The 17039-nt window shown below is 36.4% G+C and overlaps 1 protein-coding gene and 1 pseudogene across 7 annotated transcripts in view; one reads left to right on the top strand and one right to left on the bottom strand.

Moving 5' to 3' along the window:
- The window catches only part of LOC117027159 (integrator complex subunit 6-like), a 57321-nt gene that overhangs the window by 12808 nt on the left and 27474 nt on the right, over positions 1 to 17039 (bottom strand). For all 7 annotated transcript variants that reach the window (XR_004423874.1, XM_033114567.1, XM_033114584.1 and 4 more), the window contains 4 exons: positions 15722 to 15885; positions 12672 to 12824; positions 9013 to 9145; positions 2 to 96 (listed from right to left, as the gene is read on the bottom strand). Coding sequence is in view for 6 of the 7 variants with exons in the window: in XM_033114567.1 (XP_032970458.1) it covers positions 2 to 96; positions 9013 to 9145; positions 12672 to 12824; positions 15722 to 15885 (545 nt within the window). In the remaining variant the exon portion in view is untranslated. The remainder of the gene's footprint in view (position 1; positions 97 to 9012; positions 9146 to 12671; positions 12825 to 15721; positions 15886 to 17039) is intronic.
- On the top strand, positions 11044 to 11525 carry LOC117027179 (60S ribosomal protein L21-like; annotated as a pseudogene).

The following is a 17039-nucleotide window of genomic DNA, read 5'->3' on the forward strand; positions in this document are numbered from 1 at the left end:
CTAATAGGTAGTACGGAGGCAGAGTTTTTAAGTAGCTGTCAAAAGCCTGTCGCCACTTCAGATTTGGCTTAAGCTTGTGAACTTTAAACAAGTCATCTGTAAGAGAAAACCAAATAAAATATTACATTATGTCAGTCCTGAATTTCCAAGATCTAAATCAAGCAACCCACACCTATTCCATCATTTCCTAGAAATCTCAAGTTTTAATCACTTTAGATGAACCTTTCATTGGAGTTTATTTGATTGTCTTTTTTGGTACTATTTACCAAAATTATATATAATATTTTATAGAAAATGAAATACATTCTCAGTTTACAGATTCTTCTTTCATTTGTGAAGCTACATAAAATATAATATTAAAACACTAACTCTGATCCACGTGAACTACTTTTCTGACCTGTTACATATTGGTAACTCTACCGTAGTAATTTTCACCTGAGAGGGAATCCATGGTCACTGGTTAATGAAATATTTTATTTATTTAAATAGAGGGTGTGAAAAACAACAAAACTGAACTCATAGATACAGAGAATAGATTCATGGTTGCCAGAAGTGGGGGTGGGGTGGGGGGTGGACAAAATGAGTGAAGGTGGTCAAAAGGTACAAACTTCCAATCATAAAATAAATAAGTCATGGGGATATAATGTACAGCACAGTGACTATTGTTAATAATACTGTATTGCATATTTGAAAGCTGCTAAGAGAGTAGATCTTAAAAGTTCTCATCATAAGAAAAAATATTTGTAACTGTGTGGTGATGGATGGTACTTAGACTTACAGTGATGGTCATTTCACAATATATACAAATATCATCTCATTATGTTACACACCTGAAACTAATATAACGTTAAAAGTCAATTATATCTTAATAATAGATAGATAGATAGATAGATAGACAGAGTCCTACTTTTTGCTGAAAGGTCAAAATAAGAGACTTTACAAAGTATATGAGAACAAAAGCTAAGACTCTAATTTCTAGGTAATGATGGCAAACTCTAAATTGTGTTTTGGATTCTCCACAATCAGCCTATATTTTGTTTAGCTATATTCCCCTCTTCTTCATTTCTTTGATTTCAGCGGTCAGACATTTGGAGCCAAACTTAGGGTCTTTCAAATATTAGTTAACAATTGGGTGATGGCACTAGTAAAAGCAAGTAGAAATGTTAGGTTGAAGTTTAAAATTCTGTACAACTAAATATGTTTCTTGAATACTATGTGCATTAATACAACTAAAGATATTTTCCTTGAATAAACAGATACCCCCATCTTTTCACACTTAAATTTTAATTACTTTAATAATCTAAATGCATTATATACACGACATGAAAATTTCCACAATATCTCATTATTTCCTTCTGAGGGTAAAAATATATTTTTCTAATACAATAATTCAAATTTGATATCCCCAGACATCAAAATGAACCTGCCACACTTACTCTGAATATCAGATATTATAAATTCATCCTCTATTTTGTTTCTTCAGGTTTTATTGGCTCTAATCCAAAAACAAATGCTTTACTTCCAGGGACAGGACCATTCCTATGCCACATGCATAATTTCTCTACAAATAGGGCTATTCTTTGAAATTCTGAATTACTTTAGTGAAGTAAAGCAACTACATAATTTCTTCCTTTTACTGCTATAATAAATTATTCACTTCTGCTGAAACTAATTTAAATGAATTTACGAAGTCATAAAATATAGGTTTTTTGTTCTTTTGAAACAGGGTAGAAAGAACAAAGAAAAAAGATCTAAAGAGACTGCTGGCTCATTGTAGCATGCAGGTCTTTTAAAGACCATTCATATCTTAACAAAAAGGCAAAAGAGACCACGGAAATATCCGGTTAGACTATGTCTTTATGTGAAGTCTGTTGAGAATTAGGCAGATTTGGGAAACTAATTGACAAATTTAAATACCACAAGACTGATGAGACAGATATAAATAGATTAGCTAATGTGAATCAATAATAGTCTTAATACCATATTTCTAACAATGCTGATTGCAATGATTCCACCCAGGAGCCAATTTAGTCTAATTATTTCTTGTCGGATTTTTTTTTAACAGGGGTGGGAGGAAAAAAGAAAATCCTCCACAGTCTAAATTAAGGGTAGAAAGCTATTAGGGTGCCACTGCTTTAGTCACTATCTCTGTAGCTCAGAAAATGATTTCCATGGTATTAAATTTTCATTCACATGGAGTCTAGGATGGTAGTGACAGTAAAGATGTCATAAACAATTAGTTAATCAACATTTGAAAGACAAGGAAGTGAGAATGTAGAATGAGACTGAAATGATACTGCCACCACCTTAAAAACTACTGACATTTTATCTTCCAGTTCCTGTCTCCCCATTTCCTGCTTCAAAGAGAAGGAAGACATGGGTTCGAGTCTAAGTTCAGCCACATGCTTAGCTGAGTGAGCTTTGAGAAATCACTTCAACTTCTTGTGCCTCCATTTCATCTACAAAATCGGTTTAATGATAACTGCCTTAACCATACACGACTGTTCTGAGAACTAGATTATGTACATGAAAACACTGTACAAAATGAAAAAACGTGTACACTGTAAAGCACCAAATGCATAGTGATTAATACACATCAAATTATCCTCCTTCCATTATTCTCTTTTCTTCCTTCTGGTCTTAATATGGAAATGAATTTTATATTTTACACAAGTCCCTAGTTCTCAATTAAAAAAAAAAATAGATGAATCTGACTCTGGGTGGCGAACACACAATGTGATATATCGATGATGTATTACAGAATTGTACACCTGAAACCTATGTAACTTTACTAACCATTGTCACCCCAATAAGCTTTAATTAAAAAAAAAAGGTGAATTGAATGTGGTATGTTTCAGAAAATTAAAAAAGAAAAGTTGCTATAAATGCCTTAATTTCTATAGTTATTGGCCTTCAACAGAAAAAAATAATTTCCTAGTTTCTTGACTGAGATCGTCTCCTTGCCTACTACAGTAATCTGGTTACTGCCCTATTAACATGATTCTTACGGTAGCTCATTGATTCTATTAAGCTTCGCTTATCTATCCCAGGCAAGTTTTAGTGCTTCAATCATTAAACCTTTGTTAACGACTTTTGATGGAAATCTTGAATTAATAAAGAAACAGGGGTCATCTTTATGGACAGTTAATGTACTACACAGTAATACAGTGATGTTTCCAGGCATTATGAAGTATATGTGACTTAACTTGCCTTTTTACTAAATGCTCTGCCCACTAAAACTGCAGAACCATCTTATGTTTTATAGTATTATATCCTTAGTATGAAATAATGTCTTCAAGAGCTAAGATAACATAGACATTAATAATGACAATAGTAATAATAGTGCTAATAGCATTATTGAGCACTTCCTACTTGCCAGGTGAGTTCTGTGCAATTAACTATTCATTTAATCCCAACTAAATCCCTGTGAGGTAGGTACTATCGTTATTCCCACTTCACAGATGCAATAACTGAAGCACAGAGAGGTATCTTATCCAAGGTCACAGAGCTAGCAAATGGCAGAGCCAGGATTCATACCAGGGCAGCTATGCCCTACAGTCCATACTCTTAACCACTTGGAAGCTACACAACCCAGAAAGCAAATTAATGGTGGAAATGTTAAGAGTATCTATTTCAGAACCTCAACATGAAACCCAAGTTTAGGATTCAGGGGCACAAGGACCTCCAGCCTCAAAGGGTGTGAAAAAAAAACACTATGCTCTTTAGAAGACACAGGTTATAGAAAAGCTAGGAAATAGATATTTGAAGCCAAAGGGCAGAATGGGAACTAAGTCAAGGATGGGATGGCCCTGAAATGAATGTGTGGGGTTAGGGAAGGGGAAGGAATCAAAGATGCCTCTAGGGTTTCTGGTTTGAGATGTTTGCAAAGGGATGGTGATACTCTAGAAGGGTTGGATTCTCAGTGTTGTAGGTTAAGGAGGACCAGGAACAAATGCCACATATGTAACCCTGGTGACAGAAGACGTTTCAAGAGAGAAAGGGAACTTGGCATTTGTGTAATAGACTGATACAGACTAAGAGGTGACCAGGAAGACAATGTCAGGACTTGACCTGAATAGTACTAGGGAGTCTGGGAATGTGGAAACTTAGGCACAAAAGGTTTTAGGCAAAGGAAGAACTGAATACTTCCTCTTAACCATTATGTCCACATCTGACTTCTATGACCTGCAAGACCAGCAAAGACCAGGTTTAGAGGGTGCGTCTCGCTATTGTAAAGTGCTATACATCTTAATTTCTAAAGAGAGACCAGCTACTCCAGTTACGGACATTTTCATATAGTAATAATTTGGAAGGCAGGCTGAGTTTAGAGCAAAGATGAGATACTGGAATTCAGCCCATAATAGTTCTAGACAACTTTCCCACTGCCGTGTGGTAATGAGACCACCCCTTTGATGTCAATGGAAACCATGCGGGGAGGAGTAACAAAGAACTCTTACTTCTCCCAGGCAGGGAGGTATCCTCCTAGTGAGGATCCAGAACTCCTACCCCTACACAGCAATAACAAGGAGCTCTTTCTTTTTGGGTATCAACAGAAGCCAACTGGGGAACCTGGACTTCAACCCCGTCCTGTCACTATTGAGACAGTACCTCAAAATCTCTGCCAGAGGAGTGTGAGAGAAAGCAAGCTAAAATAGGTTTAAATTAAGATCCAGAGACTCATAATATTGAAAATGTACAGGTCTCAATTGAAAATCACTCATCATACCAAGAAGATCTCAAAACAAATTCAAAATGATAATCAAGAGACACCAATACTGGAGCGGCCGGATGGCTCAGTTGGTTCAAGCACGAGCTCTCAACAATAGGGTTGCCGGTTCGATTTCCATATGGGCCAGTGAGCTGCGCCCTCCACAGCTAGATTAAAGGACAACCCCCTGAAGAAAAACACTGTCCTCCAATATTCCCCAATAAAATTTATTTAAAAAAAAAAGACACCAACACTGAAATAACAGAGATATTTAAAATACTCAATAAAGATTTAAAAGACCCATCATAACAAAAAATGTTTTAACAAGCAATTATACAAAGGCTTGAAACAGGTGAAAAAATAGAAAGCCTCAGCAGAGAGTGAGAAGTAGAAGATATAAAGAAGAACCAAATGGAAATCTTAGAACTGATCAATAAAATAACCAAAATAGAAAGCTCAATGGGTGGGTTCAAAAGCAGAATGGAGGGGACAGAGGAAATAGCGAATTGGAAAATAGAACAATGGAAATCACCCAATCTGAAGAACAGAAAATAGATGCCCTCAAAATGAGCAGCTTTATGATTCTCAAATTTTCCCCATTCCATTGGTTTCCTTTTCACTCTGTTGACTGTGTCCTTTGATGTACAAAAGGTTTTAAGTTTGATGTAGTTCCACATGTTGATTTTTGCTTCTGTTGTCTGTGCTTTTGGTATCATCTCTCTATTTTTATTTCTTACAACTGCATATGAATCTAGAATTCTCTCAAAATAAAAAGTGTACTTAAAATGGAAAAAATGCTACTACTCCCTATAGTTGTGAAAACTGAGGTCATGAAGGTATATTTAAGAAAAAGGGATAAATAAATCCACAAAATACAAGTATTTTTTGTTGGTAGTCTTATCTATCAATCCCAAACATAGCTTATATTTTACATCAGTGACAATCACCTTTTAGTGGATATTTTTAGATTAGACTAAGAAATAAAGTAGATAGGCTATACAGAAAAATCATGTTAATATATTTCTGATGACCCATCCTTAACCTTAACTTGAAACATTTTAAAAGAATTGTTTTTTCGGTACATTTATACATATAGTATTTATAGCACTAAAAGTCTTGTGCTTTTAATAACTATATTAAAATTCAGTGTGATGTAGTCTATTTGTTTATTTTTTCTTTTGTTCCTTTGCCTGAGGAGCTATATCCGGAAAAAATATTACTAAGAGCATTGTCAGAGAGTTTACTGCCTATGTTTTCTTCTTGGTGTTTTATGGTTTCAGGTCTTACATTTAAACTTTTAATCCATTTTGAGTTTATTCTTGTATATGGTGTAAGAAGGTGGTCCAGTTTCATTTTTTTCATGTATCTGTCCAGGTTTCCCAGCACTATTTACTAAAGAGACTGTCTTTACTTCATTGTATATTCTTGCCTCCATTGTCATAGATTAATTGGCCATATAGATGAGGGTTTATTTCTGGGCTTTCTATTCTGTTCCATTGATCTATGTGTCTGTTTTTATGCCAGTGCCACACTGTTTGGATTACTATAGCCTTGTACTATAGTTTAATATCAGGTATTGTGACACACCCAACTTTGTTCTTTCTCAAGATTGCTGTGGCTATTTGGGGTCTTTTGTGGTTCCATATAAATTTTAGGATTACTTGTTCTAGTTCTGTGAAAAATGACATTGGTATTTTGACAGGGATTGCACTGAATCTATAGATTACTTTGAGTAGTATGGACATTTTAACGATGTTTATTCTTCCTATCCATGAGCACAGTACATGCTTCCATTTATTTGTATCTTTTTCAATTTCTTTCTTCAATGCCTTATAATGTTCTGAGTACAGGTCTTTTACCTCTCTGGTTAAATTTATTTCTAGGTATTTCATCTTTTTTTATGCAATTGTAAATGGGATTTAAAAAAAAAAAACTCTCTCTCTAATTGTTCGTTATTGGTGTATAAAAATGCAACAGATTTCTGAATACTAATTTTGTATCCTGCTACTTTATGAATTCATTTATCAGTCTAATAGTTCTTTGGTGGAATCTTTGGGGTTCTCTAGTTATAAGACCTGAAACCATCAAACTCCTAGAAGAAAACAGAGGCAATAAACTCTCCGATATTGCTCTTGGTAATATTTTTCTGGATATATATCACCTCAGGCAAGGGAAACAAAAGAAAAAATAAACGAATGGGACTGCATCAAACTAAAATGTTTTTGTTTTTGCACAGCAAAGGAAACCATCAACAAAATGAAAAGACAACCTACCAAATGGGAGAAGATATTCGCCAATGATACATCCAATAAGGGTCAATATACAAAATTTATAAAGAACTCATACAACTTAACACCGAAATAACAAAACAACCCAATTAAAAAATAGGCATAAGAACTGAATAGACAATTCTCCAAAGAGGACATACAGATGGCCAACAGATATATGAAAAGATGCTCAATATCACTAATCATCAGAGAAATGCAAATTAAAACCACAACGAGATACCACCTCACTCCTGTCAGAATGGCCATCATCAATAATCAACAAACAAGTGTTGGCAAGGATGTGGAGAAAAGGGAACCCTCGTTCACTGTTGGTTGGACTGCAAAATTGGTACAGCCACATGAAGAACTGTTTGGAGGTTCTTCAAAAACTTAAAAATAAAACTACCATATGACCCAGCAATTTGACTGCTGGATTACCTGAAAAAATCCAAGACACTAATTCAAAAAGATATATGCACTCCTATGCTCATTGTAGCATTGTTTACAATAGCCAAGATATGGAAGCAACCTAAGCGTTCACTGATAGACAACTGGATGAAGAAGAAGTTGTACATATACCGGGGGTGCCAAACAATGTATACAAGTGGACACTTTGGTCAGCGTTGCTCAAGTAGTAGTTTGCCATACCAGAAGTGTCTGGACGCTGATGGTAACCACTGAGCACCTCTTGTCATTGCAGAAGTCAAACGTGACTTGTAGTCATCTTTTGTTATTGGTATATGTTGAGTATTACAATTTTAATACAGTTTTCCTTTCTTAAAATGTGTATACATTTTTGGCACCCTCTGTATACAATGGAATATTACTTGGACATAAAAAAGAATGAAATCTTACCATTTATGACAACATGGCTGGACCTAGAGGGTATTATGCTAAATGAAATAAGTCAGACCGAGAAAGACAAATAACATATTATCTCACTTATATGTGGAATCTAAAAAAAACCCAAACAAACTGACAAAACAAAACAAAAACAGACTCATAGAAACAGAGAGCAGAGGGATAGTTACCAGAAGGGAGGTGGAGAGGAATGGGTGAAAAGTGAAGAGATTAAGAAACACAAATTTGCAGTTACAAAATAGTCATGGGGATATAGGGTATAGCATAAGGAATAGAGTCAATAATATTGTAATAACTATGCATAGTGTCAGTTGAGTTCCAGATTTATCAGGGGGATCACTTCATGAGTTACATAAATGTCTAATCACTATGTACCTGAAACTAATATAATATTGAATGTCAACTGTAATTGAAAAAAATTAAAATTAAAAAACAAACTCAGTAAAGGTTTGGTCCTTTTTGCAAAAAATTAAGAAACCCCACCAAATGAAAATATTCACAACTTTACAACTAGAAGGATACCACGTGATATTATATTACTTTAAACAGATAAGGCTCTTTAAATGAGAAAAACATCTCTACACACATTTTCGGTGATATCTGAATAATAGCCTCTGGAGTTGTTTGTTTTAGAATTTGGACATGGAAACCACAACTTCTACAACTACAGCTATTGCAGAGTTTACTCTTGTACCTATTACCTTAACTTGCTACCCTGCCTAAAACAGATGCCTCAAGAGCATTGAATACTCTTTTGTAAGGAATGGCTGTGAGCCAATACCTCCACAGAAGCCCTATTTTCTGAAAAAATCCATCAGATATTTGAAGCATTAATCCCAATCAATGGTACTTTTTGGCCCAAACTAGTGTAGAAAAAAGTCAAATGCACTTAAAACTGAGGGTGGGGGGCGGGGTGACAGTATTGGAGCTTGCAGCCTGAAGAACTGTATAAGGATCACATACCAGAGGTTAAGTATCTCTTCTATTTTATGTAAAAACAAAAAGAAAACAACACAGAAAACAGTATGCAAATTCTATCCTTCCAAATTAGCTTTTAGACTTTTATCTACCTCGGTATCAATTACTCTGACTACAGTTAAAGTGCTTGGTCCATCATGCATATTTTTTGTTTTTGTTGTATTTTAAAGATGATTAAATAGCACATACTTGACTTACCTAAAAGAGGGAGTAAAACTGGGTAGTTGTATGGCATCACAAAGAGGTTTACACAAGTTAAAGTCATACTGGCTTTTAAATAACCAAATGGATATCCAAGTTCATTGTATTTTGCACTGCTAGTAACAAACACCTGAGAAGAACATTAAGTGATATACAGTTACGACAATAAGGATTTTATGTAAAACCAAACTCACAGGCAACATTCCATAGCCATATCTATGGCATAATATAATTGTAATTTAAAAATGGGAATAGTGCTTTTAACCTATGGTTATGTCAAATATATCATAGTATATAAGAATGTTCAGATTGCAATTCTTTTATAAATTATATTAAGAAATGAAACTGTACTGTGCAGTAACCATTCAGAGATGGCAGGCTACATCAATGATACCCAAATATTTATTTGATTAGCACAATGGAAAATAAGGCTGAAATACCACTAAGCAATACCAGTTGTTAAAACGAATTGACTTCTTAAAAGAACAAGTGACGGGAGTAAAGACTTTTAGGAAAATGGAACATGGCTCCATGCTTGAAGCACACCATTACAAAAACAAAGCCCATTTAAAGGATTATGCTAATACTCTTCATGTGTACTACTATTAAATCTTGCTCTCTGTTTCCCTTTGATGGCCCATTCCCCTAGCCACCTACTCATTTTTCATCCAATAAGTGTTTACTGAATAGCCTATTATAAGCCAGGCACTGGTGCTAATTATTTTAAGGCAGCAAGGAGACGCTTTGGATGACTCTGGAAGACATTTATCTTGTAAATTACACTGATAGAGAAAACATTCAATAACAACTAAAACATTTCATCTTTATTCCATTTGACTGTCACCTTATTCCTCACTGATATTCCTGACTTAATGTATACTATATTGTCAGGTCCCATATACTTGATGTGCTGTATGGAGTCCTCTAGCTACGTACGATGTTTTCTCTGTGTCTCATGAGTTCTTCAACAGGATCATTTAAGACAAAAGACAAACCCTGATGGTGAACAGAATCCATTTACTTTGCTAATTCTCAGTACCAGAAGTATCGCTTACAAGTTCACTAAATTCTTGCTATATTTAGTTATAGCTAAGAATACATTTTTGCTATGTAATTTTTGACTCCACAAACGAATGAGATATACTAAAACATGAACTATCTACTACATTTCATGTCTTAATTTGAATCTTAGTAGAAACAGATAACTAATGAAACATATTGGATTTCCCCCATCTTCTCAGTGTGTATGAGAGAAGAGGGGGAAAATTCATCATAAAGGATAAAACAAAGTAACAGACAGCCATCAAGGATCAGACTTATGATTCCGATGAAAGGAAAAGAACTGATTTTGTTCCTCTCTCACTCCCTTTCCCTCTCTTCCCTCCCTCCCTTCCTACTTTCCTTCCTTCTTTCCCATAAGTCCCTTGAGTTTTTCCAATTTCCTTATCACCTGCAGATTCATAGAATTTAGGGGTTCAAAGCGATCATTAGAGACCGACTAGTCTAGAAAAAGTAGGTGTCTGGTCCAAGAGCACATAGTTGATGGCAGAACTAGGGTTAGAAGCCAGTCTCCATTATGATTTTGCCAAATTTCCTCGTTCCTGGTTCATCTTATTCTTTTCACTCCCACTAACTCATTGTATTAAAACTACTCTAAACCAAAGTAACCTAAGGTACAGGAGAAAGGCATATGGCATATTTGAGGGGTGGTGCAGGAAGCAAGGGCAGGATTTCTTAAGTGGAGAAGATTCACAAGGAATGTACTATATAGAAAAGAGAGTTTATTTTAGGGGAAAAGTATAATTTGTAATTTTATTTGTTTTTGTTGCAAAATTTTTTCAACCAATAAATTCAAACCTCCTATCGACTTTAAGTTAGCATTCTATTAACCACATCTCTGCATTTCTAGTACATTTTTGGTGTATTTTATTGAAATGTAAAAATACATTTAAAAAGTGCATGAATTATAAGTATATAGCTCAATAAAAGATCACAAAGCGGGGGACCGCCATCTTCCAGTAATTCACCAAAATGACCAACACAAAGGGAAAGAGGAGAGGCGCCTGCTGTATGTTCTCTAGGCCTTTTAGAAAACATGGTGCTGTTCCTTTGGCCCCATACATGTGAATCTACAAGAAAGGTGATATTGTAGTCATCACGGGGATGGGCACTGTTCAAAAAGGAATGCCCTACAAATGTTTCTGTGGCAAAACTGGAAGGGTCTACAATGTTATTCAGCATGCAGTTGGCATTGTGGTAAACAAGTTAAGGGCAAGATCTTTGCCAAGAGAATTAATGTACGTATTGAGCATATTAAACACTCTAAGAGCCATGACAGCTTCCTGAAACGAGTGAAGGAAAATGATCAAAAAAGGAAGGAAGCCAAAGAGAAAGGTACCTGGCTTCAACTGAAACACCAGCCTGCCCCACTCAGAGAAGCACACTTTGTGAGAACCAGGGGAAACGAGCCTGAGCTGCTGGAACCCATTCCCTATGAATTCATAGCATAAGTGTAAAAAAAAAATAAAAGACCTCTGTACTGTTAAAAAAAAATCACAAAGTGAATGCACACTTGTAATCAGCACACAGATCAAGAAATAGAACATGACCAAAAACCCCCTTATGTCCTTTTCTGGTCACCACTCCGCATCCCTGAGAGAAACCACTATCCTGACAGAGTAAGCTTTACCTCTTTTTAAACGTATATAAAATAAAATCATATGATATGTGATTTTTTTATGTTTGGCTTCTTTTGTTCAACATTACATTCATGAGATTGTTCTGTTTCTTGCACGTTTACATCCTTGCTTTAAGCCTGTTTCTCTTTTCTCTACCAATTTTAGCATCTTTGGAGAATTCAAGTAGCTTAAAGACAGCTAGTAGCAATTCTCTCACATTTTAGGATGGTGGTCTGAAAGTGTTCCTTGTGTAAATAGAAGCTAACTATTACTGACTGCTATGTGGTACTGTAGTTTAGAAATAGAACAAACATCATAACAATGTAGGACTTCCTCATTACAGCCAAATAAAAAGGCTGTGACTGCCATATCTGGATTTTTACAAATTAAAATCCAAAGGTGAGTCTATAACAAGTTAGCAAGCCCTTCCAGCTGAAGGTTCATACTCAGGAGAGCCGGTAGATGTGCATTTGCTTTGTCCAAGTAAATGCCACACTACACACAACAGTGTTTGGTACTACAAGTAGAGTCTGGCTACATTACTTGAATACAGAAAATAGTTTCAGGGCTTATGGCTTTTTGTCAAAAATATCTTGTACTTCCAATCTGTCAAGTTCATACTAAGGGCTGAGAAGCTTACTTCAGCTGCAGAAGCCGTAGCTGAATAGAATTACATCCCTTAGGTTAGGGATTCTTAACCTGGGCTCCCTGGACAAGCTTCAGGGGAATCCTCCAAGTCCTCAAATACACAGGTTTCATCAGATTTGACTGCCTTAAATGGCAATGTACAGTAGCTTAATGATTCCTATCAGTGTGAAATTATTTGCTTTTCCCTGTTGTTTTTTGATAGCATTTTTTGAGAAACATTATTACCAGGCTCAGCCTAATTATCCTCAGATTAACCTCTGAATCTTCCTAAAACAATTTCCAGATCCCAGAGTGGTTATAGACATTTGTCTAACAGGTAAAAATAAGTACCTGCCAGCAGGTATGGGGAGACTTTCGTTCCAGGATGTACTGAGTTAAGGGTGAAGGTTCAAGTTCGTATTTGTCAAAGGGAAGTTTGTCTATTACCATCGGTTCACAATCTACACAGGAGAACTTCACAACAGGATGAGATGTTCGTGGAGGCTGAAAAGCAAGAGGGGGAAATATGGTCCATTACCAAGTGAGCTTACATTTCTAACAAGTCTGCAATCACTTTTACATCTTTAAAACCATCACTGAGATACAGACTAGTGTTTTAAGAAACAGGGCTCCTGATCTCTAGGTATCACCAATGGCTTGATCGGGGGAGGGCACTTAGATTCTTCATCTCAACCATCCTTTGGCAATGGGAAGAGGAAAAGTAAATTATAACACTCATAACCACAATTTCAGTGAAGTAAAAAATAAAACTGCTTTGAATATGCTTCAGAAGTCATTAATTAAGCTCTGCAGGATGAACCCAGGATTTTAGATCCACTTTGTCACCTCCAAGCGTCATCTGCCCTTCATTCCTTTGTACCATGAGGTGACAGACACTGTGAGGGAAGAAGAAATCCATGAAACTTTCTAATGAGATAATGACAGAGCTAGAGCCACTAACAAGCAAAATGAAAAATTGTGAAGGTATGGGAAGGGCAAGATAGAGACCGAAAATGAACCAGTCACAACTCCAGAGCCCAGCAGATTTTTTTCCAGTTTAATTTTCACAGCATTTGTCACACCCACATGTTTGCCTTGAAAGGCTAGAGCTGGGGATGCATCTGGCTGGGCTGCAAAAGCCTGTGTGCCTGGGGTGCCAGAGCAGATTGATACAGCAGCCACTTTATTAACAGGTGTAGTTTGTTGGAATGGAGAACATCAGAGAGAGAAATGGTGGCAGCAAGGGCAATACGGAGAGATAAGGAGTTAGGACAAGTCCCAGGGACAAGGGTGGGGCATGGCTCTGCCTATTCTTGCTGAGAGATCTGTAAGGCTAATATGAATATGACAAAATACTTCTGTTTCCTTTATAAAAGGGGAAAAACCTTTTGACTTACCTTTATGACTTACAAACCTATGAGATATTTTGGGAGCTGAGAAAAATAGCCCTCAAGTGTGCTTTTACAGCTAAAGGCATGGTCATATGAGCTATGTGTGAGTTACTTGGAATTTCTTTACTCCAGTTTTTCCTGATTTTAATTTTAATTAAACTTGAGAAATATTTCTGGCTTATTAGATTTAAATCTATAAGAAAGACATGAGTGGAGCCCTGTCATGGGCAATAATGAAGTAATTTCGTAACTAAAACATTCATTCTGGGGTTTGAAGGGGCTGAGAGTAACTGGGCACTGAGATTTGACAAGTGTACCACTTGGGAGCCCTGAGGGAAGGAGGGAAAGATTTACCCTCACCCACAGCAGGGGCTGAAAATGGTTCTTTAGTTGTACCTTCAGGCCTTTCATGGCCATTCCTGGAAAAAATGCAGGAGCCTAAAAATAGTAATCCAGGAAAAAATGCAGTTCATGTCAGAAATTTCTAAAACTTAGACAGACTACAGATTAGCTGTACCAGGAAGATGCTAAAGTGGAGAAGTAGTGATCTTTTCGTGCCCCTTCCCCTCTCTTGGGGGGAGCTAGGAATATGAAAGGGAGAGTGGGTTTCATATAATTTCCCTAATTACTAGACACCAGCCCTCCCCCTAAAAAACCCAATTCCTCTGGTAGTAGGAACAACTACAATATCAAACCCTCTTCTACCAAATGCAGTGAACAAAAGACAAATCCTTGCGTAGAGATCACTTTTTAAATATTGCTTAATTACCCATCATTTAAAGGTGCATTGACAAGAGACACAAGTCCATTGATTACAAAAAGATAAAAAGCAGGTCTCCAAAGTCCCACTGGTTGTTTAATGACTTCCTAGGAGGAAGTAAAATGACGTGTTTTGAATGTTTCAAAACCTATAAAAAGTGCAGACCAAGTTCGAATTTCTTGAGGATGTACAAGGTGTGATCACAAAATGTGGTGAATGCTGCTGCGGAGTGCCATCCAACGGAACGGCGGGGATCTCCAATACGGGAAGCAGCGCATCGAACCTCAGTAACAGTGTGTGACAAGTTTCAGCTTGTTCAGTGCAGTCAGTTGGGTGTGAGCTGTGGTCGAGAGAAGGTGTGTTTTAAAGTGTGCCGCAAGTCATCCTCTATCATGGCAACGCTCCGTGGCACTCATTGCTTCTGATATATGGCAGTTCTGTCAAATAAAAACATCACGGTGTATCTTCATCCACCTTATTCACTGGATCTGGCACCGTGCAACTTCTGGCTCTGCCCCAAAGTCAAAATGATTCAGGACATCAAGGCAACCACGACGGTGCAACTAAAGACACTCACGAAAGAGGACTTTTAGAACATCTTCAAAAAGGGACAAGAATGATGGGATGAGTGTGTTCAAAGTGAGAAGAAGTATTTTGAGGGGGATTAATGGCAATGTGTCTTTTACTGTAACAAATTTTTTTAAATTTAAACATTCACCATATTGTTTGATCACATCCTGTACATGAAAATCAATGCTGCACTTCTTAGCTATTGTGTATACCATGTAAATCAAGTCAGCCACTCTGAAATAAAACCAAGTCACAGATTGCAACAGCATCCAAAATAACAATGCTTTAACATCCAAAGAGGGCAGTTCAAGTGGTAAAGGCAACAGAAAGAAAGAATGCCAGAATAGAAAGGAAGTCTTCTCTTGTTTTTAGGTACCGTGTTTCCCTGAAAATAAGACCTAGCCAGACAATCAGCTCTAATGCGTCTTTTGGAGCAAAAATTATATAAGACTGGGTCTTGTATTATAGTAAAATAAGACCGGGTCTTATATTAATTTTTGCTCCAAAAGACGCATTAGAACTGATTGTCCGGCTAGGTCTTATTTTGGGGGAAACATGGTACAAGCTAGACTTCTGGCAAGAGATAGAAGACATGGCTTAAAGCCTCAAAGCTTTTAAAAAAGGTTTACTGTAATCAGTAAATCCAGAATGATGTTTACCTTTTGTTTTATGTTACTTACTAGTGAAGGTAAATTCTGATCTGGCCAAAAAGATTCTGGAATTGGCCAATGTCCAACAGGAACACCAGTTTTAGAGTTAGGTCGTACATAAATGAGCTTATGACAACTATGCCATGGTTGAGCAACAAATGAATTGCTTGGCCTAGATGAATCCATAAGAACATCTAAAAGTTAAACAAAAGACAGACAAAAGCATGAATTTCTTTTCACAGCTGCTGATCTTCTTGTACACATTTTTCAGCTGAAAGCAAAGTACAAAACAAAACCAAAACAGTGATTCATGCAAAAAAGTGACTCTAGTAGGATTTTTGAATGCTCTCCCTAGCAACTCTTTTCATCTAATCCACCCCTTCTAATCCAACATCCCACCCCCTCCATCCTTAATTATGAACAAAATATGCAGACTACGGGAAACTATTGTAAAATTAGTTTTAAATTTTCTGAGATTTAGACACGTAAACACACCAAACCACTAGTTATTTTTCCAAATTAGGCAAATGAAATTGTTCATTCCCTCGTATTGTTTTACAGTTTTGGAATCTGACAAAATAGGTCATGAATTCCATTTAGATTTTCTTTTAATTCCCAATTAGATGACAAAAGAATTCTTTGCTAAACAGTTGACTTAATGACCACAAAGGCAAAATAAAAACTATCCAAATTTACTGAAAGGTAGAAGCAATGCTGACAATACAACCTATGTATATAGTTAGGGGATGGAACACAAAGCAAATGCATCAAGTTTATTGTGGACTGATTCATTATAGTTTCCCCATCACCATTAAAATTGCAGGGAAACTGCGCATTGTATAATGCTGCATCATGTATCCCACGTGCATTTTAATTATTTAAGTTAGCATATTTCATTTGTCCCCCAAAATAGGGCAAGGCAGAGTTCAATGTAATCATTCATTAGTCTAAATTAGATTAGTAAAATATTTGTTTTAATGATTTGAGTGTTATTTTTTCTAAATTACAGGTCATTTGATTTACTTATTAAGCATTCGTTTCAGCAAGTAACTACTTCAGACCGGGAGATTTATTGGGGACTATGGAGCTCTAGGAAATATATGTAATGGCTTCAGGGGAACAAGAGACCCCCCCCAATGAAGTTGAGCTCACAATTCTGGGGATGTGCATTCTTTTGAGAAGGGTGTTCCTACCTTTCATCAGAATCTGGAAGGTTAACAACTCTGGCCAAAGGGGAAAGGCAGCTAGAAAGAAAATCTGAGCTATTTACATGATACCAAATCCAACAGGTTTTCAGTATGAAAGTTCCCAGTTCATGTTAAGGTAATGAACACAAAATTATGTATTG

This window comes from Rhinolophus ferrumequinum, chromosome X (assembly GCF_004115265.2).
Source record: "Rhinolophus ferrumequinum isolate MPI-CBG mRhiFer1 chromosome X, mRhiFer1_v1.p, whole genome shotgun sequence".
NCBI classification, from domain to species: Eukaryota; Metazoa; Chordata; class Mammalia; order Chiroptera; family Rhinolophidae; genus Rhinolophus; species Rhinolophus ferrumequinum.